We start from the raw sequence: 22,875 nt of genomic DNA, 5'->3' as shown, positions 1-22,875 counted from the left end.
AGCTACCTCATACTGCTGTGAACAAGCCAAGAGAAAATTACCCTTTGTAGAATATAAGCATTCATGAAGAAAATAATAGCCTCTGCTTTACAAATTGTTCTAGAAAAAAGATCTCATTTTCCATACCACAAGTGAATATGCAATTAGGACATAAGTTTTCTTTCAATTTACATAACTATTTCCAACGAGTGGTAAAAGTAATTTCTGTCAGCCAGAGAACTCCTTCCTATGATAAAAACCAGTGGAAAACTGTCCAGGGAAGAGAACAGCTTAACTAATGCATTCCTGTATTGCCAAACAAACACCTTGGAAAACAGTATTTTGGGAAATCTGCCAGACAATCCCTATTTCTATGCTCGTTTCTACATGGCCTATCAGCAGGTTGTCTTCCAGTTTCTTTCATCAGCCCTGCTATAATACCTACCACACGTGGCTGCGTGCGCAATGGCATCTGAGCTCACACCTAGGTTCAACCGCCAAGAGTCTTTCCCGCCTAAATCAGAGGAACCACCTTTGTTCGCAGCCATAGGAGACTCAGCTTTCTGAATACCACATAACCAGAGGGAATCGTGTCAGGAATGTGCTTGTTGTTTTATACTCACAAGTTTTATTTTTTACTCTGAAAGCACAACTAGTACAACCACCTGCAGAACCTCAACACATTTTCACTGATGAAAACATAGATGGAAAAGCATAATTATTGCATCCTCTAGGTTACAGCAAATACTGAAGGTTTTGCCTCGTTTACATTTCATTTCCATATTTGTTTCTTTTTTCTCATTATGTGTACACTTGTGGCTTCCCTACAGGTGAAATGGGGAAAGAACCACTGCTAAAAATTGGTGAAACATTTTGTGATATTTGTCATCTTCAAGGGGGATAGGTTGGACTGGATGATCTTTGAGGTCTCTTCTAATCTGGTTGATTCTATGATTCTACTAAAGATTACACTATATATATTATTTAACAATAGCAAACTTACGAGAAAATAACATTAAAGTCATATTTGCAGTGGTTAGTGACAATTAAAGGAGATTTTTTCAGAAGTATTCCAACATGTTTAGTGTCAGACCAAACTTTGCATGACAGTTAGTGGTACTGTGTTGATGAGACACAAATGAGACCCTCCCACAAAGCTCCCAGGAAGAAAACAGCCATCAGAGACGACAGGCTGGGTTAATTAATAGAGCAGAGAAAGCATTTCTTCACTGTGACAAAATTCTTCCTTTTACTAGTAATGGTTCTGAAAGCTTTCATTATGACTATTTCAAACAAACAAAACATGGTTTTCAAACCTGCAAACAAATGTAGCTTGGCCATTTCCCTAGAATATTGTTACTTTTTCCATCTACAAAACAGCGTATGCTCAAAGAGCAAGACAACATTTGTTAAAATCCATGTTCTTCATTACATGCAGAAGTGCAAAGTGTAGGCATTTACTATGTTATAATGGCCTGTCTACCTCAAACCGAGTCCTTTGGATCTCTGAATTTCTAGTGCAATATAAATCAGCTCTCTTGATAAGAAAAGGTAGCAAATACCATTACACTAAATTAAATTATTTTTGCAGTCTGTGACACTTCAGATACTCGATTTTGTGTGTCAGGGAATGCAAAGGACATGGTTTTTTATTCTTAAAACTACATTGAGAGTTAGCAATTTTAACGTTGTCTCTGTGGTCTGAACAATATCAGTCTAGGAAAAGGTTGTGTATTAGAAAATGTACTCATTTACACTTCCATATTATTTGTACTATTTGCTAAAACAAAGGGAGAAATGGAAAATAAAGCACCATTTGCAGGTGATCAGGTGGTGAGGTTTTGGAGTTGTTCTTTTCCCAATGTCTTTTTTTTTGTATGGTTGGTTTGGATTTTATTAATTGTTAAACTCTGGCGGAGTGTTTGGTAGCCTATGAGGAAATGTGCTCAGTCCAGCTTGTATTCCAAACCAGAACATTTTCTTTCAGAACTTATTGTTGGAGTGATTCAGTAGTTTGGCAGTCATTGTAGAACTTTTCATTTTAACTACTGTTTGCTTCTCCATGAAAGAATGTCTGGTGTTTCCAATGTCTCTAAGACAGATAAATATCTGTGTTCCATAAAAATGCCATGTAATATTATCTGGACTTGTAAGCAGCCTCAAAAAGAAGACTAAGAATCAATACATACAGAAATCAAAACTATTTCAAAACCTTCATTCATCAAACAAGTAATTTTTTAGGTAGAACAACTTCCTGATCTGGCTAAATGCACAAACCTTTTTTCAGGACCAAGAAGATGAATATCAAGGTGGAATTAGCTAACTGTGAACTTCTGAAATTGGCTTTCCTACACAAGAAAAACAATATGTAGATCTGTAACCTAAGGCAGAACTAAGTGAAATTTCCTTTCTAAGGCAACACAAATGCAAGGGTGAAAATAAGCTGTCTTTTTCAGGTTATCATTTTGCCTGCCCAGCCACTCCAGATCACCATATGTACAAAACAACTGGTAAGTGTGACAATCCCATGGATGCATGCACAGGCACACTTTTTAGGTCTTTTCATGAATGTTCTGCAAGCTAAGAATTGCCCTTCAATACAGCTATGTTGCTAATACACTCCTGGGACTCAAGGCTTAGATGGCAAAATTAAACAGTGTATTTTGTGGCAGTTTCTACATCAGCTGCCAAAATGATGCAAAGCAAGTGCGCACTGCTCAACAAGGAGAAGCTGATTCCTGCATGATAATAATTAATAATTATTTCATATATTTACATATAAATACTGAAGAATCGAGATGAACTACAGAAGCTGAAGAGCAGTTTTCCTACACTCAGCTAGCTTGAGAGAAGCCAAAATTTAGCTAAAACCAAAATATGCAACTGTGCTCCACATGGACTGCTTGTGAGCACGGAATGATTGTGTCATGGTATTAAAATGCGATGGGCAGCCTCCAAAACACAGTTGTGCAGTTGATGTTAGACTCATCACTTCATGTAAACCACATTTATAAACAGTGCTAGAAAATGAAAGAGTACTTTGTTTGCCTTACAATAACAAATGTATATAAGATTGGGTTTAAAAAAGAGATTGCAGCATAAGCATTAGCCACATATGGCACCATATGCTTGCCTGCTGAGGCAGAAAAAGCAAACCAAATACAGTCATTCTCAATAAAGAAATCAAGACAGCCTTTTGTATCACTGATGTGATGTTACATATAAAACATAATCCAAAAATTCCCCCCCCTTTGTGTATTTCGCCACAGCGAAAGACTATTCAGAACAACAACATGCTTGCTCTTTGCCTCAGAAAGTAATCTCCACTAGTCATAAAGGTAACACACGTTTTAAGGGATTGAATTCTAATTTTCCATTAACTCTTTCAGTGGTGGAGAGAGAAAGAACTGAAAAAGCCTGAGCAAACAGTTTTACCTCATGTAATCTTTTTGTTATTTAAGCATGTAATATCTCAAAGGAAAATATACACACATTTGCTTGCAAGGAAAGCACTCTCAGACTACTTCCTTTTTGAGTCTTTTCATTAAGACTCAAACATCATGGGGGGTCTTAATGAAGAGACATCACATTTTTCAACCAGGTTGTTTTAAATTAAAATCTCACTATTAGTGAAAGAGCAGATGCAATAAGATAGCCTTGTTTTTTTGCTTTTAATAGCACCTTTGGCTACATCACCTCAAATCAATTGCTGAGCAACACAGCCAAGAAAGCAGAATTTGATTCTGCCTCAGAAGGTTGCATAGCTTCAGCCTTTGAACAGCTGCCACATTCTGCCTGAGGACATTGAAGTCTTGCCCTCAGAAGTGAGAGGAACAAGTACCTAGCATCAGTTCACTCCTTTGCACATTCCAGCTTTCATTCAGAACTCAGCAGCTGCCCTACTGTGCTGGCTCACAGAATGACTTTGGGGCCAAAAAGTAATGTATACTAGAAACAGCCATTCTGAAGAGGAATTCTGCAATGGTAGTTAGTTTTTAGTAATCTGGAAATAGGCTGGAAATGTTTAAAAGAATAGGTTCATAGACTGAATTGAGAGACAGCGGCTTATTTTAGCTTTTAGTATTGTTCTCAATAGCTAATATCTAGAGCTCAGTCTGGTAGTTAAAAGTTCCAAAGAAGCAACTTCTGAGTGTTTTATTTTAGAAATCAAATTACACTTGCAATCAAAGCACTGTGCCTTGAAGTATTAAGCAGTTTCATTACAACAACAGCATACCAATGTAAGCAAAATTTATTTCTACCACATCAATACTATTCATTGTGTAAACCACACAGATAGTTCCTTCTAAAATGAGGTGGTTACATTTTATCCGAGATGCTACCACTCTACAGCTCAAGTTCATTAAGTAATATGACCAAGACCACAAACTTCATACACACAGGAATGTGCTCCTACCACCACAATCAATTAAAAAGAGAATATACTAATTTTTAAAAGGGTTACTCCAAAACTGAGATGCTGCTAAACATCAGGAACTGGGAGCACTGTTGCAAAACCAGGCTGCACTAAAATTGCTGACTCAACATTTTTCTGCTGAAAGGAGAAGTGAAAAAGCAGAATCCAGTAGATTTATATCACAGCCCTCGAGCCCTGCAGTCTTCTATTGAAGAGCCAAGAAAGTGCTGGAGGTTAGTATTAAATTGCTGTTTAAAAACATTTTGCCCAAGTAAATGCATCCAAACCAAGCTACTCAAAACACAGGGGAGTGTTTGCTTAGGAGGCTTTGGTTTCTAAATGCAAATCTGTGCAATTTGAGATTTCTAAAAAGTTGAAGATCATCCTTCAGATTTATGTGGGAATGTGATTTATTTTGAAACTGTAATTTCATTCCTTGGGAAAAGTGATAGGGAAACTGTTTATCACCATTCATCTCTGCTACTGGAACCAGAGCAAATGCAGAAACAATGTAGCAGGTCACACAAGCTTTATCTTGTTTGATATGATAGCACCAAAGCTTTCCTTCTTGGCATAGGATCTCCTTCTTCCTTAAGAGAAGTAACAGTAGACAAAATAACTATTATGCAACTTAAACTGTATTTGTGCAAACAGCACCACATTACATATCTATTAAAAAAAAAGCCAACAACAAAATCAACAACAAATAAAATTTCCAGGCTATTTTTCCACAGCAAGAGCAGACTCAGGAAGCTAATTAAAGGAACAGATGCAGTTGAATGTGCACAGAACCAGACGGATCCAATGTATTGTAAGTTTAAACCCATGAACTGTTACACTAGTGGTGAAATTTGCTTTAGGTAAACTCAGTCCTACCATTTCTGAAGCACACAAACAGCCAGCACACGAAAAGTACACAAAGAATAAGAGAGTTAGTAAATATTGTGATGTGCATGTCAGTACAAATTATGCGAGAGGGCAAATTCTCAGAGTTTGTTTTCAGCTCTTCAATCCTTAGCACAAAATATTGCAAACATTGTCTGTTTAAATAAAAGATGTGTTTCAGTTCTTATACATGAGGGAAATGAGCAATACTGATCAATAAAAATCTAATCTGCAATGACATTGAATCATCTACATTTTACATACTTAAGCTGGAGAACTGTTTGCTGAACACAAAAGGTAGAATATATAACCACAGAACAAAGTTCTGATTTCATAACTTCAGGCTTGGCAACATGCTGATGGCTACTGGCTACTGGTTTAGTCTGCCACTGGCTAGCATTTTATGCTTCAATTATTCAAGTCACACCTTTTTGAAGAATAATGGCTAACAGGATCATCAATAAGGGTGATTCCACAGCAGGAATGACCTGAAATGGACCTCACTGTACTTCCAACGGCCTGATGTCAGCTATTATTAAACTACAGGTTTTACAAAGCCTTCCACTAGACGTCTAGAGTTAAGCCAGAAGTTTTGGCTCTAGTACAAGCAGTGATGAAAAACATATGAGTGGTAACAAGTCGTCTTAATATCATTCTTCAGTACTAAGATGGGCTAATCTGAAGCAACATTTTACTCTGGTATCACCCACGGTGCCAGGAGGATCAAGAAGTTTGGAAGTTGAATTTTTCTTTATATTTAATTTTTATTTCAAAAAACTCAGCTTCAGTCTATCTTCTTTTTTTTTTTTCCCCTTTTTTTTTTCTTTTAATATGAAATAACTGGACATAAACTTCTCAGGTGGATTATCACAGTGCTTCCAGAAGAACTACCCAGCTTGCAAGGTATGTTCAGCTTGAATGCCTATTCTGCCTACATTGCAACAAAGAATTTAGCATCAAGTTGTCAGTCACTGTGCAGATTATTGGTGTCAGGTAATTTTAAGTTAGAAGTACCACTTTTTTAATAGAACATTTGAAAGTTTACTTTGCAGATTAAATAATTCTGTTATTTACTACATATGAGTTGCAAAGAAAAAAAAGCTACAGTGAATTATTTACAAGAATTGTCAGAAAGACTTAACCACTGACAATAAAATTCTTAATTTATTACTATCTATGAAAAATTATTCTACATTTAAAGGGGTTCTTACAGATAGAACCCAGTGTTAACTTCTATAATTTGATAATCAAGAAGGTTTTAAGTAGATATCAAAGTAATTAAAAATGACATAGGGAAGAGTGAACTGTAGATAAGCTACAACCTAAAAATACTCATAGATAATATTCAGTAGCACACACAAGTCAAGTAGTTCTGGATAAAAATTAGATATTCTCTAAACATAAATTATTTTGCAGAAGTGCTGTTCATTATCCTACTATATAACTTCAATACTGCACTAATTTTGAAGAGAAAATAATTTATTCAGTAATCTTACAGACCAAGAAATTTTGTCCTGTTTGTATTAAGCAATTTAATCAACAGAGTAGACAAGGAGTTAAATACAAACTCCTTTTATTTCTCGAATGGGACAATGACTAATAGGACCAGAACTATTTTTAAATATAGCTTTCAAAACAGCTTATGATCTTGCCTTTCTTTGGACAAAATCTGGTCACAGTGCAAATATTTGTTATTAATAAACACGGGGATTTTTGGTTGCCTCTGCAAAGACCACCACAGTGTCATCTAAACATTTCCTCTTCAGAAACAATGCCATAGGAAATTTGCTCTGTGCACCGGTAAAGAAGTGAGTTCTAAACATAATTTACAGTCTTTTCAACTCTTAAAACTTTACCTGTTAACTCCTTCAGTGTCATAACTAGTAAGATAAGAGATCATATGCAACTGCCAAGGCATCTAGCACTTTTTAAACACACGCAGCCCACACGAACATCATTGCTTTCATCCTCTCAGAAAGTGGATTTCTTCTCATAATTCATGTTGAGAGCTTTCACATCACAGAAATACTGCATACTTATGTGGGAATTTCCCAAGTGATCTCTACAAGGTTTCATTCATATTAACATCTATGACATCATCTGCATTTCATTAGTTATAAATGTTAAGTATGATCCTGCATAAATAGAATTGCCAATTCCTATCTTCCACATGCTGTTTGGCAATACAAGTTTTGATAATAATCCCATATTGGTAAGGGTACATCCCAACTACTCAGCACAGTGATTTGGGGATTGTTACTTACTTCAGTAAGGAAAGCCAGCCTTAGAGCACCTCTGCATTTGGTTACCTCTACTTGAGGTAGAGAATGTTCCAGCAAAGAGGTGCTGTTCAGGTGCTTTTTGTACTGAAGGGGAAACAGGATCGCTGTAAAGAAGGTGCACTGGAGAGGTATGGGAGCCCTTTGGAATTTGCGGCACTTTCTCAAACTCGGCTTCAGTGTTTTGGTTCTGAGAGTGGGCAAAACTAGACTTTGTCCAAGCAACAGTCATCTGTTCAGGGTATTATCCAACAGAACACCTCAGGCTGTACACATAGCTTGTGTAGGTCAACAAAGTATGTCCCACCTCTTCTTCCCTCTCTTTCCATTGAACATTCCATCCCCCTAGAGCAGGCTGTCCCACCCATCCCTCTGTCTTGGCTCTCAGACTCATTCAGTTTGTTCACCCAGAAGGAATGTGTTGATTTTTCCCCCCTTGCTCACATTATTTTATGCTAGTTATTTTGAACACAAAGAAAAGTAGATGGGGAAAGTGTGTGAAGATTCTTTGAAGAGACTGTTGAGTCAGTAAAAGATACAGACACTACTCCAAGGAGCATGCAACTGGGAGATTACACTAAATCATAGAATCATGCTACATACCTGCAAGTTCAATGTAAACTGTACTTCTGTTTTCAGACACAGCTGGTGGGAAGGAAGTTTCTGCATTCTTTCAAAAGTGTGAGTTTCAAGTAATTGAAATACTGTTGGCTTTTTTCCTCTTTATCCACCCTGAAACACATAGTTACGTGTATAGTGCATACCTTGTAACTATTGTGTGTGCATATAACATAATGGCAATGTATGCTACATGCATAAAGCTGGCAGCACGTGGCTTGGACAGATTCACTCTGCTATGGATCAAGAACTGGCTGGAGGGCCGGGCCCAGAGAGTGGTGGTGAATGGTGACACATCCAGTTAGCAGCCAATCACTAGTGGTGCTTCCCAAGGATCAGTGCTGGGCCTAGTTCTGTTCAATACCTTTACTGATGATCTGGACCAAAAGATTGAGTCCAGCATCAGTAAGTTTGCAGATGACACCAAGCTAGAAGCAGGTGTTGACTTGTTGAAGGGTAGGAGAGCCCTGCAGAGGGACCTTGGCAGGCTGGATGGGTGGGCAGAGGCCAATGGGATGAGATTTAACAAGGCTAAGTGCAGAGTTCTACATTTTGGGCACAACAACACCAAGCAGCAATACAGGCTTGGGACAGAGTGGCTGGAGAGCAGCCAGACAGAAAGGGATCTGGGGGTACTGCTATGTAGTAGGCTGAACATGACCCAGCAGTGTGGTGAGAGAGCCAATGGCATCCTGGCCTGTATCAGGAACAGTGTGGCCAGTAGGACAAGGGAGGTTATCCTTCCCCTGTACTCAACACTGGTCAGGTCACATCTTGAGTACTGTGTCCAGTTCAGGGCTCCTCAATTCAAGAGAGATGTTGAGATACTGGAATGTGTCCAGAGAAAGGCGATAAAGCTGATGAGGGGCCTGGAACAGAGCCCTGTGAAGAGAGGCTGAGGGAGCTGGGGGTGTGCAGCCCGCAGAAGAGGAGGCTCAGGGCAGGCCTCATTGCTGCCTACAACTACCTGAAGGGAGGTTGTAGCCAGGTGGGGTTGGTCTCTTCTCACAGGCAAGCAGCAACAGAACAAGGGGAAACAGTTTCAAGCTGTGCCGGGGGAGTTCTAGGCTGGATGTTAGGAGAAAGTTCTTCACAGAGAGTGATTTGCCATTGGAATGGGCTGCCCAGGGAGGTGGTGGAGTCACCATCCCTGGAGGTGTTCAAGAAAAGCCTGGATGAGGAACTTAGTGCCATGGTCTAGTTGACTGGACAGGGCTGGGTGGTGACAGATTGGACTGGATCATCTTGGAGGTCTCTTCCAATCTGGTTGATTCTATGATTATATGCAGCACTTTACTGCTAAAATCATATACAAGAATAATCAAAACGAGCTTGTAGAGAAAAAGGCAACACAAACAAAACTTCATAATTCTGAATAAGCTGTTGATGCCCTTGCACAAACCAGTGCACTTTTCCTGTGACTGAGGACCAGTGACAATAAAAACATTTTTCAGCTATGAACAGATCAGCAAGCATTTAATTAGGTGATCAAACAAGAACTGGCATCTATTTAGTACTTCCCTAAAAAAGACTACAATAAAATAGAAATGTTTTTATAAACAGGATATGGATAATAAAATTTACAGCAGCTCCTCTTGGATTGCAGAGTGTGCTACTGTAGGATCCAAACGACTTCTGGAATTTGGCTTCTGAGGGGAACAATGCAGAACTGACACTAAATTTACAACCTTTTTCACAGAGCTGCCAAAGGCAGCATCCTGAGACAATTCTTCCTATCTCTGTTTTCACTTGTGTCAAGTTTTATGGAAGTATTTGGTCACTAAAATAATCTTTAGTATTAAAACATAGTATGCAGAAGACACCTAAGGGTTTGGAATTATAGATCATCATTACTCAGGTAACAGAGGATACTGTAGGATTGGAATCCTGGTTTTCCCAGTCGTGTGTGGCTAAAAGAAAATGAAAACTCTGGTATAATGAGAACTCAAAGAAACAGAATAAAACTGAAACAAAAGCTGCAAGGACAGAATCTGTTATATTTTTCTAAAGAAAAATCTAGTTTTTAAGTACTTTGTAACTTGTGTATTCTTCTCAACAACATCAGGAAAGAATAGCTGTAGCTACCTGACATTGGGGTTTATGCTTTGAAGGTGCACTAGTTGATCTCACATCATTCTGTCTTCCAAACTGGAAGGACTTAGATTCCACAGGAAAGACATTCTCATGACCCAGGGAATCTGGAAAGCTGATGGGGTTTCTGGCATTGAATTCAAACATGGTACATTCTGAGCTCCTTTCTCTTATGTTTGGGTTGTTTGTTGTTTTGTTTTCCTCTTCAAGCCTGGCTACCCTGATTAAGAAGATATGAAAGAATACACACTCCTCCTCTTCCTGGCTTTGTGCTCTGCCAAACCTTTCACCGGTCCTTCATATTTTACATTAAAGAATATGATGCTCCAAGACATGGAGGAAGATGATGATGATGATGACGACAATTCTCTATTTCCAACCACTGAACCAATTATACCACTAATGCCTTTTGATCTGTTCCCAACATGCCCATTTGGATGCCAATGCTACGTGAGAGTTGTTCATTGCTCTGACCTAGGTAAGAATGAATTTGTGTGTTTGCTCTTCACTGCCCTCCCCTTTGGAGGATCTGCCTTTTAAAAATGAATTTTCCAGCTCCATAAATACCACATAGTTGTATATTCCTGCCTTCATTGGTTTCAAAATGAGCCTATATATTTTGGGTTTGGATTGCAATCCCTATCTAGTTCATGTCCAGCACTGAAGTTGTGTCTGGCACTTTTTACACCATGCATATTTTCCTAGCTCACGTGCATCAATTTAGAAAATTAATAAAGTGCTATATCCATCCTCTGCAAGTGGTAATTTCTGTTGACAACAACACAGAATGGAAAGGCATTGGGAAAAGCATTACAACTGGAAAGCCATTTAACTGTATACTGATTTGGGTTACTAAGTATGAAATAATCTGCAGAGACTTTTATTCACTAAGAGATCAATCACACGATATGAGAATGCTTATATTTACATCTCAGATTACACTTCCTCCTGTTTCTTCTACTTGCATGAAGTTATATCTGAAGAGAGAAGTAAAAAAGTTCACTCTACTATCTCTTTGCATCAGACAAGCGATTAGTCCTCTGCCTTAAACAAGAGTCTGGCTAAAGAAGTACTTCATTCACAAGTACAAACCAACAGGTCAAATGACAAGAAAAAACAAAGGAAAAAGAGGACATAAATAAACCACAAGGAAGTTTAATGCGGGTGCATAAGTAGGATATAAAATATTTTCTCAGCTTAACTTTCATTAAAGTGCAGATCATGGGTAACAACATTTTAACTGAAGGCAAATATCCTGCTGTCATTGCTGCAGATACACACAAGTCCTAATGAATTCATTATTAACTGAGTCAGCCTGAATCAGTGTTCCTTGAAGATTTCATAGATTCAAGGTAACCTGCCACTAGTACAGTGACAATGATGTTTGTTCTCATCACAGCCCTATCAACATTCTAAACTTAACCTGAGACTCCTCACGTCATAAACGGCTGGGTTCGTTCAAAATGTGCCATTAAGTTACTTTCCAACTCAGAGCACTCTATGGTTTTGCTAGCAGCAATAAAATGTGGTTATTGCATCTCATCTGCAGATTGCATACTGCTTTACTTCAGCTCACACATAGAAAAAAAGACCCTATTAACAGACTTCATCCTTAAATAATTGTAGCCTATTAATTATAGAATAATTGTTAATAAATTGGATTAGCATTTGATGCATCAGCATTTCCAATGAAAAGCAAATTACTACCCATTGCTAGTCTCATCTGCTGATTCAGGATTTCAGATGGCATGAACTTAAGAGTTTTTTTCACTGAACAATTAACTGGATTGGGGGACTTAGACAACTGGTAATTAAGTGCTGGCAGATGGAAGACCTTCTTTGTCCATTTTTACCAAACATACATTTCTCAGCCCTCACATCAACTGTATGGTCATATGAGAGACCTTGCTAGTACAATGGATGTGGCAGTAAAGAGATTGAAAGGAGCACGTAGGCACGGAACAAAAACCCCTCAAAGCCACTGCAAGTTCTGGCCCTCAGTTCAGATCCTTGGAGGGCTGCTTGATCTACGGACTTCAGCATTTTCCCTGTAAACGAACTACTGCTCTGAGGTTACTTATTTCATAGATACAAAGCATGTGCAATAAGTACCCCACCCAAGCTTTTCATGGTTAGGACAGAAGAAGTTCTTCCTGAAACTGCCCACACAATTTTGCCCTACTTAACTTAGTTTCTCCTATCTAGTATTCCCTTCCATCCTTAGACTTATGACCATTTGCATTTTCTTTCCCATCATATATATTAGCAATCTCACTGTGTTTTACCGTTTAGCAGTTAATCTTTTTGGTTTTACATACAGGCAAATGTTGTTTCTTTTTATGTCACGTACTTAAATAGGTTTGACATCAATACCTCGCAACATCCCCCCAGATACTCGTATGATTGACCTTCAAAACAACAAAATTAAAGAAGTCAAGGAGAATGATCTCCGAGGACTCACATCACTCTACGTAAGCCTGCTGTTTTCCAAGTTTGAAATCTTATGTAACAATATTTGGATTATTTAAAAATCCAGTAGGATCCAGAAAACTAGTCTCAGGCCTGCATATTTGACTGCTCCTATAGTAAATATCTTTGAGTTGTAAAAACTATGCTGCTTTCCACAGTACCCAGAAAATGAGCCATATGTATGAAAAGATTTCTTTGGCCCTTAGTATGAACACAAACATTTCTTCCATTTTATAGACAAGTGTCCCTTTTTCATCTGTTCAGTTGTAAAATAGCAGGAAGAACTTAATCCCACAGGAAAATGAGAACACTGTTTTCTGAGGGTGTTTACAGAAGCACGCAGCATGCAGCTAACACATACACCAGTGAAACCCGTGTTGTGAATCCAACTGTCCTGAACAGAAACCACACCAACACTGAATTACTGAACAAGTCAGGGGCTTCACTACTACTGGGTGTTGGTCTCTTCAAAACACTGGAACAAGGCAGGTGGTTGAATCTCCACCCCTGGAGGAGTTTAAAAGATGCAGAGATGTGGTGCTGAGGGACATGGCTTAGAACCAGACTTTGTAGAGTTAGACTTGAAGATCTTAAAGGTCTTTTCTAACACACTCAAGTATGCACATAAAGACGGTTTTAAAAATAAGTATTGCTGGCAACAGATAAATCTGGGTATTTACAGTACATAGCAATCCCTTTTTATAATGAAAGAGAACAAGAAAGTACCAGAGGCCTAGAAAGGTAGATGAAATCTAGTTTGGAATACTTATGACCATAAGAGTTCACTCTAGATCCAGTACCAACAAATCTTGACAATTTCAAGTTTTTCATTCCAAAAATGGCAAACCTGTTCCACAAGTCACAGCAAAGTGACATCCTGTTCCACATAGAAAGACATCAAACACATGAAACACTAAAAGAAAACAAATCCTTTTCAGTCATATTTGGTTTCTGAGTAAGTACTGAAAGTTTATCAAATCTACGTGTTTGTAAATGAGCTTATTAATTACTATGGGTTAAGCCAGGACAGACAAGAAAAGGAACCATATAAACTCACTGTTTGAAATGAAGTGGTTCCAATTCCACTTTAAGTGTCTCAGCTTTGGGTACAGGATGGCCTTACCAGTGACTTAGGGGTAAACAAACTGGTTTATATTCAATATAGAAGACCTTACAGAAACTAACCTTCAGTGGCTAAGGAAACTGCTGGAATACATCAGCAATCATCACACTATGCAGTCACCACCTCACAATGTGATAACTGAAAACTCTCAGCTGCTTTCATTCTTCTCATATAATTTGTGGCAAGGCCTAACAGAATTTGTACTGAAAGCAAAGTTTATTTTGCACAATTTGGTCCACTTAGCAAAGACACAGATGGTGCCTTGGATTAGCAAGAAGCATTTCCTATCCATTTCCTTAAGGTAGACTGGGAAATAAAGATCAGTTCTGGTTTGATCTGCGTTGTTTCTTGGACAATTCCAGAGAGCAGCTGACTTAGCAACAGCTCAATGTATTTAGCAAAGAACAAAAATGAGTAGTTTACATATGGAAATGCAGAGCTATATTTTGACATGCAAAATAATTTCAGATAACTCATATTTTGTAAATGGCTACCAATTCTCTAATAACACAGAACAATCACAAATAAAAACTGTTCCAAAAAAGTATTAGTGTACTGTACAGGAGAGATTTAAATCCTTGGGAGGTGAAGAAGTATGCATGTGTGTATCAGTCATATAGGGATACTAACTTTCAAGAAAATAAGATTAAAATTCTGACTTTTATTTCAGAAAAATGCTGCAAAATAAAAGATGAAAATCTGAGTTTTGAGGTTTTCTTTGCATTAAGAAACAACAACAACAAAAGAATATAACCCCCATACAATCCTACAAAATATACTAACACTGTTTTGCCAATTCTTCTCATTATTCACTGGCACCTTGTCTACTCTGACTACTTTTTCTCTACCTTCTAGTTGATGCTTCAGCTTCCACATTGTGTTTTGGTTTTCACTATCAATTGAGAAGACCGAAACACATACTAAGTGCTGAAGTTTGGTATGATGGAAAAAATAAAATTGTTAAATTACTTAATTGTTAAACCACATATCTAATTAATAACTTAGTAGTAATATTCATAGCAATCCTATATAAAGACTGTATTTGTCTTCCCATATCTCCTAGGCACTGGCGCTAAACAACAATAAAATCACCAAGATCCATCCAAAAGCATTTCAACAAACAAAGAAGCTACGACGACTGTATCTGTCCCATAACCAGCTAACGGAGATTCCAACAAACCTGCCAAACACCTTAGCAGAGCTCAGAATTCATGCTAATAAGGTCAAGAAAATTCACAAGGATGCATTTAAAGGAATGAAGTCTCTCCATGTTTTAGGTAAGTTCAATTCAGTACCAAATGTCACTATTGCAACTCTAACATACTATATGTAACTGTCATGCAAAAAATTCCCCAATGTGAAGTTGGGTGATAGAGGTCAAGATTCTGGTAAACCTCCAAGCCAAATTAGGTAGCCTTAATCCCTGATAGCTGTCAATTCCACCCCTCAGAACAGGTAATCAAAGCTACACACTAGTTAATGCTTAGAACATAACAAATGAAATAAAATTGGCTGTTTGTAACTTAGTCTAACAAACACAGAACTCCTATGCCATAAATACTTTTTTTTGTTTCTCTTGGACAGAAATGAGTGCAAATCCTCTCAACAATGATGGAATAGAGCCAGGGGCTTTTGAAGGAGTAAATATCTATCATATAAGAATTGCAGAAGCTAAACTAACTTCGATTCCTAAAGGTATGCTTGGCTTTCCCTTTTCTATTTTTTAACTTTACTTCTTCTATCTTACCAATACCACTATGCTCCTAAATAAAATGCTTTAACATCTGTATGATTATCAAAATGTTCATCAATTCTGACTTGCATTGTTCATTACTATCAAACCACCTCCCACCCCATTTCACTTTTTGCTCTTTGTACCCAATTTCATGCCTCAGAAGCACACATGCACAAGGTTTCTCCCCAGCCACATCTCCTGCCTTCTCCCCATGAGGCAATCCACCCCTCCCACAACCATCCAAAGACCTTTATCATTAGAAACAACAGGAAGAAAATCAAAATATTTCACATCACCCTTTCAAAAATCCTTACAAAGGATAAAACCCTCTGGGCCACAAGGGATACAGAATTGCTACTTATTTCATTAATAAAAAAAATCAACACCCAAATGTTTAATTCTGAATGTTTCTAGTCACTGTAGCTCAAATATGCTTGGTAATGTAACCACCTTAATGCAAAACCCAGTACAGCATTTGATACATCTTTGGATGGAGTTTTGCTAAGTTAAACTAAATATTTTACTATTCACATTTTACTGAAATTCAACATACAACTGAATCACTAGTTCACATAAAACAATTAACTAGTGATTTGGACACAATAAGAAATCAACAGATCACTCTCACACAAAAAAAGCACAGAAGAACTCAGTACAACATTCTACCTGCACTGTCTTTAGGTTGTCTGAATATTTAACTAAACTCCCAAGATTTTAACTGCTCAAAACCTCTACTTAAGAGAAAAACAGCAAACAAAGCATAATATGTTTTATCATTTGTTAACTTACAGGGAAACTAAATGTTGTCCCCTAAGATATTTATTTCTGGCTCATTCAGATAAAGAAGTTACTTCTTATTAAACTTAGTGTTTTCTTGCAGACAAATATGCAGAACTGTCTTTGTAGATGAGAACACTAAAAATATCACAAGAAGAAACAAAACCAACTCAGATTATGTTGATTTTTTTTCCAAGTAGCACACTTGTATCTATCATCCATTCCTTTGATGCAGACAACTCCCTTCCCTGGACTCTCCTAGCCAATCCTAAACACAAAGAAGCTGTTTGGAACATTATAAATATTTCAACAAAAATAAGTGGGACTTCTTTCCTCTCATACTGTGCACTTGTTTTCCATCAGACTTGCCCTCGAGTCTGCTAGAACTTCACTTAGATGACAATAAGATCACAACAATTGAACTGGAAGATTTTAACCGCTACAAAGATCTTCAAAGGTACCATTCCCATGCAAAATGCTTTTATTGAATAAAAGCTCTGACCTGACAGGTTCTTCTCTTGATAGAGAAGAGAGAATTAAAAATTGTAAGGGCTTTAGTTAGAATTTCTGTAAATGAGACCAAACTTTAAAACCAGACAAAGCCACCTTAACGTGACCTGTTATTACCAATCTTGCCTACAGTTTGCAACAGAGTATGTTAAGACCAATATCTAATTACATCTATGAGAGATCAAATTTCATCATCTTTCCCTAGCTCTTTTCTATTTCTTCTTCTATTTCTAGGCTAGGTCTTGGGAACAATAAAATCAAAGATGTGGAGAATGGAAGCTTTGCCAACATACCGAGTATACGTGAAATCCATCTTGAAAGAAACAAGCTCAAGAAAGTTCCTCCTGGATTACCTGAACTAAGATACCTGCAGGTCATATAGTAGAATTAATAGAAAGCTCTGGTAGTTCTGAGTTGACTTTCACACTGCCATACTGGTTAGGACACAGTTAAAACCCCATAATTAACTGTCACATATATTTTGACATGTCACACTACAAAAACTTAAAATCATATATGTACTTAAAGACATAAACAAGATCAAACAGCAGAAAAGGAAAGGAAATTATATATCCAGAGAATTGCCTCTAGAAAGTTTGTTACAGATTTCCTATGGTTCCCATATTAGCAATAATTTACTAAGCAAATTCTAAACTCTATTATCACAAAGCCGTGCCCCACCCTCCCATTTAAGACAAATCAGCATGAGACTGATCTGTTCTTACTACCATAGCAACAAATCTCTCAGCATCAACTTTTTCAGAAACTGCTTTTTAAAATTTACCAATTCACTGAAAATTTGAATTTTGTAAGAATATGATATTGCATCATTACACTTCTGCCTACATGAGAACACAGGACTGAACTGCAGGGGAATGTTCTGTAAGAACAGAGTCCAATCATTTTGGCCACACACTGATAAAACTTCTTTTTTGTCTTGTGGGGGAGACTGTGGCAAAAGTGAGGAACTTTTTTAAAAAAGATATAACACAAATGTTTAATTCCTCTTACTACTAGGGTTTGCATCTAACTGATCTTTCAACAAACCTCAGTCACCTAGGTGCAATGAATGTTTAGGTGTTTACTCCTTTACATGCTAACTGTTACGTTTTCCTGTTTCCTATTGCTGCAGGTGGTCTTCCTTCATTCTAATCACATTGCCAAACTGGGAGTGAATGATTTCTGTCCAACAGGAAGGAGAAAGAAGAAGGCATTATACAGTGGCATAAGCCTCTTCAATAATCCTGTAAAGTACTGGGAGGTTGAGCCTTCAACTTTCCGTTGCATTTTAGCAAGAAACAGCGTGCAACTTGGAAACTTCCTCAAGTGATACCCAAGTTGGCCACATCAAAAAGCAACTCATCAAAATAATTTCTACAATACTTGAAATTTGCAGAAAAATGCCAATTTTACACAACTTAAGCAGTTTACAAAGCATTTGCTATTTTGAGGATAAGGAATTAGATACAGTATGTTAATAATATCAGTTGTATTATGTGACAAGGTTCAACCTACATTTGAATAATTTAAATGCCTTTATAACCTACAGAAGGACTCTTGGAAATGGAACTGGAAACTATATTTAATGTTTCCTATTATAGATGTTAAATTCTTAAATCACATAGTTTTGACATATTCTTTCTTTCGAGTCAATTCTAAAAAACAAGTGTAATTGACTTCTTCCACAGTAAGGACCTTTTTCTCTGCCAAAAAGGGTTGTAAAGAAAGTTGCAAAAATGTCATAATTATCAGACTTGAAGGACAACTCCTTGTGCCAGTTTTGATAATGAGCAAAGATGCAATAAAAAGGTATAATATTGCAAGGTCCTGTCTCTAAACTAGAACACGCTTTTATAATCTGTCAAGCAACATAAAGGCAGGTTTCATACCATAGAATCACAGAATCATTTAGGTTGGAAAAAGATTTACTGAGTCCAACCATTCTCTAAATCTGTCATGTCTGGTGCTAAACCATGGCCTACAGCACCACACCCCTTCATCTTTAAAACACCTTCAGAGATAGGGATTTAATCATTTCCCTGAGAGAAGCCTGAACCAGTGTTTGAGAAGGCTTTCAGTGAAGAAGTTCCTTCTAATAGCCAATCTATCCAACCCAATATCCAGAACTAACATGCAAAAAAAAACCCTCAGAAACCTCCTGAAAAACTTTTGGTATTTTTATTCTTGCAACTTTCAGAGGGAAATGTCCTTCAATCTTTTGCTATCAACATAATTTGACGCATTATGAACATTAAAAAGTAGGATTCAAGATTTGTCACATGCTTTAAGCTTAATAGGAACGATTATTAAACTCCCTTTAGGCCAGCACAACCATTTTCTTTTACCTATAACAACTGTAATCATGTTTTTCATTTATTTTTTCTTTATTCTTTCATATGTTGACTTCACACGGGTTAAGAATCCCTCATTAACATAAGTATCTTAAAATCGCTGAAATCAAGCAGATAGCTGGAACTCAAGTGCCCTGAGGTCTTACCTAAGTCAGCACACAGAAGTCTCATTACTGACAGTACTGTATAAAATGGATATTTTTAATGTATCTATTTAGTGTATATTTGCTATTGGGATTCAAAATAAATTAAATAAACTAATAGAATACTTGCATTTGTATACTTGAGTATATGATAGGCTATGTCAAAACACTCCAAAATTATAATTAAATCTCTTTCTGATTCTTCTCCAGATAGAATATCTGTTGTCCCTTCTCACATATCATAGAATTGTTTCGGTTGGAAAACAACTCCAAGATCACTGAGTGAACATGTGGGTCATTTCTTACTGTGGTTCTTCATAAAAGGAGAAAATCAACACTTTATTTGAAACAGTTATTGGAAATGACACAGATTAGCAGTAGAAGGAAACACCATGTAGATAACAAACAATTCTCAATCTCTCAGCCCTTAAATCATGTCCCTAAGTACACTAAGCAATATATATCAAGTCAAATATGTGATTTTATTTTCATCTGTCCATCTTGTATTTAATATTTCATTGGCACCACTATGCTGTTGAGACAAAAAAACAAACCACAGAGGGAGGGGAGGGAGAGTAGGCCAGGAAAGGCTTTTACTGAAGAATATTTTTTTACAAGCAGAAATTCTGTAAAACACTTCAAGGCAGAAAACAAACAAACTGTCAAACAAATGAAAAACAAAGAAAAACTCAAACTCCATCAAACAAAACATCACTAACCCCAAAACAAATCTGCAGACCACAAAGCATCTTTCCTGGCTTTTGCAGATATATCTTAAGGAGTGCATTTCCTAGCAAGTAACATGAAGAAAGCACTGATCAGTACTGAAAATAGCAGTTAATAAGTATATTCTCTGTCAGTTTATCTAGTTTACAACCCAGGCTTCTTTAGCCATAGCTGTGTTATCACACATGAGGAACTTTGATCTCTAAAGACAGACCTGTGATATAGGACAAACTTGATGAACATATAGAAAGAAGACAGTATTTTCAGCAGACTTTTCTACTAGGGAATGCATTACTATACTCATAAGAAACACAAAACTGTTGCTGTACAATCATATAGGGAATGTCAACCAGCTGTTACTGCAACTCTGCATTCCCAGCAAAGACAAAGTCTGAGCCTCTCTACGGCCACTTTAAGTCCAGTGGTACCAAATCCAGCAAGGTTAGAGGGAAATCACCAACTCCTCAAGCCAACTCTACAAGATTAATGTGGAGCACTTAAGAACCTTGGAAATAACATGGACAGCAGTAACCAAGAATGAATCTTGTTACATGAAAAACAACATACCACACAAATTAGCCGTTTAACGTAGTGCAGATAATCACACAAAATCTTTACACTCAAGCAGGAGCAGCTACTACTTGATGGCACAGCTCAAGTGTAGAGTCGTACCCCACAGGAAATGCTAACCTTCCCTTAGCAACAGGTCTTATATTAACACACACAGCCCATAATCGTACACCAAGGAAACCAAGTATTGTCAGTAATGACTGCCCAAGAAGAAAGCAGAGATTTTAAATAAATGCCCATTTTATCCAGTAATAGTTAGAAAGTTGAAGTCTTTAATGTTTCACAAAACTTTGACTGCTTATAAATTTTACTATTGAAAAGATAGAGGAAAAGGAAATAAAGGAAGAAGTAGGAAAATCTGTAGATGAGTAGAGACTAATCAAAGAGCCAAAAAGTATGTGAGGGACTTCCAGTGATAAACAGTGGTCAAACAGCAACATAACAACAAAAGGTTCAGTCCTAAAGAAGGTTAAGAATGAAAACTGGAAGCAAAACTTCCAACATTTTTACCTAGTCTGTAAAACATCACGTTAACAATTTTCACCTCAAGGGGGGTGTGTGTGTGTAAAGGTGGACCTTCACTTGAAAGCACTACAAAGGGCAAGTGCAAGGCTAGTAAAAGGAACAGAACCACTAACAACAACAAAAAAATCATTACATTGATATGAATTACTATAAATGTACTAAACACTCATGCTACAGTGCTTATATCAATTCAGCAAGGATAACGTAAATGTAAAAGGTGATTCAGATTCTGCAGCTTAACGAGACGAATAAACTTACAGCATAATGCAGTACATTATACTACACTAATTTAGTGGTATTAAAAGGAAACAGAACAGAGAATGGAAGTGTCTTATTGAAGATTATGGAATAGACAACAGGAATATAACATCTGCCATGGTTAAGACATTTAGGATGGACTAATATCGGAACATAGGCAGAACAACTTCTGCTTAGTTCTGTTAGCCTGCACCTCTATACACCATAGCAGGGCAGTTCAACCAACCCTCTGCAATAAACCTATCCAGCAGCAAGAAGCTTTTGAAAGAGTTCAGGGGAGACCTTATTGCTCTCTACACTTCCTGAAAGGAGAATGTAACCAGATGAGGGTTGATCTCTTCTCCCAGGCAACCAGTGACAGAACAAGAGGACACAGGCTCAAGCTGCACTAAGTAAGGTTTAGGCTGGGTTTTAAGAAAAAAAAATCTTCACAGAGAGAGTGATTGGCCATTGCAATGAACTGCCTAGGGAGGTGATGGCATCACTGTTTCAAGAGACACTGGATGTGGCATGTAGTGCCATGGTTAAGGTGATTAAATGGTGGTGGGTGATAGGTTGGACTTCATGATCTTGAAGGTCTTTTCCAACCTGGTTAGTTTTGGGATTCTGTGAAACCAGTCACCTGCATTCTCTGTAAATCTTAATATTGGCATTTTGCATGACATGTCCAAACATAACAAATTCCCAGAGGTGAGTAGCTTGATAACCTGACAAAACCCCTCTTCCTTTGGTTCACACTGTCAGTGCGACTGTGACTAACCACCTGGCACATGTAAGAAAGATGGCCTCTGGTCTTGTTGGTGTTGAAAGCAAGGAGTTTGGGCTGAGGCTAAAGATCCTAGAACAGACTGCAGAGGACGGGTCCCTCAGACTTGGACCTCATCTGAAACTTTCCTTAGGGCATGGCTTTAGCAGAGCCCTAGTCCCTAGAAAGCATGGCCAGTCCTTTCTAAACCTGAGAATTATTTATGGGTTCTCTGGTAGAAATTTCACCAAATTTTAACAGTGGACCTAAAAAGATAACGAGAAACTTTGTAAAAACATACCAATGTCCTAAGGGGTAGAAGAATATATAGTATTGATCTTATCCTTCCAAAGCCTTGAAAACTTTCTTGCCTTCCCACTGTTTCATCTTTGCCATACATTCAGGCAGAGAAGCTTTACAGTCAGCATCCGTGGATAACATACTGCATTCACAGAAGAAACTCCAACACTATTTTGAAGACATTGACTCCACTCTCACTTAATATACAATGTCTGAAGGATTTTATCAACTGTTTAGCTTTTCATCACACTCAAGGCAAATTCAGATAGCTCTGAAGTTTAAAAAAAACTTACGCTGTGACCTGAACTACACTGGCAATTTTGCACTAAGACAGGTAAATATCAAATGGATCATTCTGACTGTGGCAGAGAAAC

General features: G+C 37.5%; 2 protein-coding genes across 3 annotated transcripts in view; one reads left to right on the top strand and one right to left on the bottom strand.

The window, feature by feature from the left end:
- CENPP (centromere protein P) overlaps positions 1–22,875 on the bottom strand; it is a 135,112-nt gene that overhangs the window by 60,411 nt on the left and 51,826 nt on the right. The gene's annotated exons all lie outside the window — the stretch shown is intronic.
- Positions 5,904–19,505, top strand: ASPN (asporin). 2 transcript variants are annotated; one of them, XM_064156385.1, is made up of 9 exons: positions 5,904–6,184; positions 7,048–7,089; positions 10,480–10,747; positions 12,628–12,740; positions 14,925–15,138; positions 15,446–15,556; positions 16,737–16,830; positions 17,118–17,256; positions 18,016–19,505. In XM_064156385.1, the coding sequence occupies exons 3-9, from the start codon at positions 10,504–10,506 to the stop codon at positions 18,211–18,213; spliced, it is 1,113 nt and encodes a 370-aa protein (XP_064012455.1). In that variant the 5' UTR covers positions 5,904–6,184; positions 7,048–7,089; positions 10,480–10,503; the 3' UTR covers positions 18,214–19,505. The 2 variants fall into 2 exon arrangements, with proteins under 2 accessions (XP_064012455.1, XP_064012454.1); XM_064156384.1 differs by lacking the exon at positions 7,048–7,089.

Source organism: Pogoniulus pusillus, chromosome 16 (assembly GCF_015220805.1).
Source record: "Pogoniulus pusillus isolate bPogPus1 chromosome 16, bPogPus1.pri, whole genome shotgun sequence".
Lineage (NCBI taxonomy): Eukaryota > Metazoa > Chordata > Aves > Piciformes > Lybiidae > Pogoniulus > Pogoniulus pusillus.
The sequence above is the reverse complement of the archived record's forward strand: the minus strand, read 5'-3'. Positions and strand labels throughout refer to the sequence as shown.

Bases quoted from the DNA above. Each gene is read 5' to 3' on its own strand.
- ASPN (XM_064156384.1), top strand. From the start codon at position 10,504: ATGAAAGAATACACACTCCTCCTCTTCCTGGCTTTGTGCTCTGCCAAA. The intron at 15,139-15,445 runs GTAAGTTCAATT...TCTCTTGGACAG, and splicing joins GAAGTCTCTCCATGTTTTAG to AAATGAGTGCAAATCCTCTC. The intron at 15,557-16,736 runs GTATGCTTGGCT...GTTTTCCATCAG, and splicing joins ACTAACTTCGATTCCTAAAG to ACTTGCCCTCGAGTCTGCTA.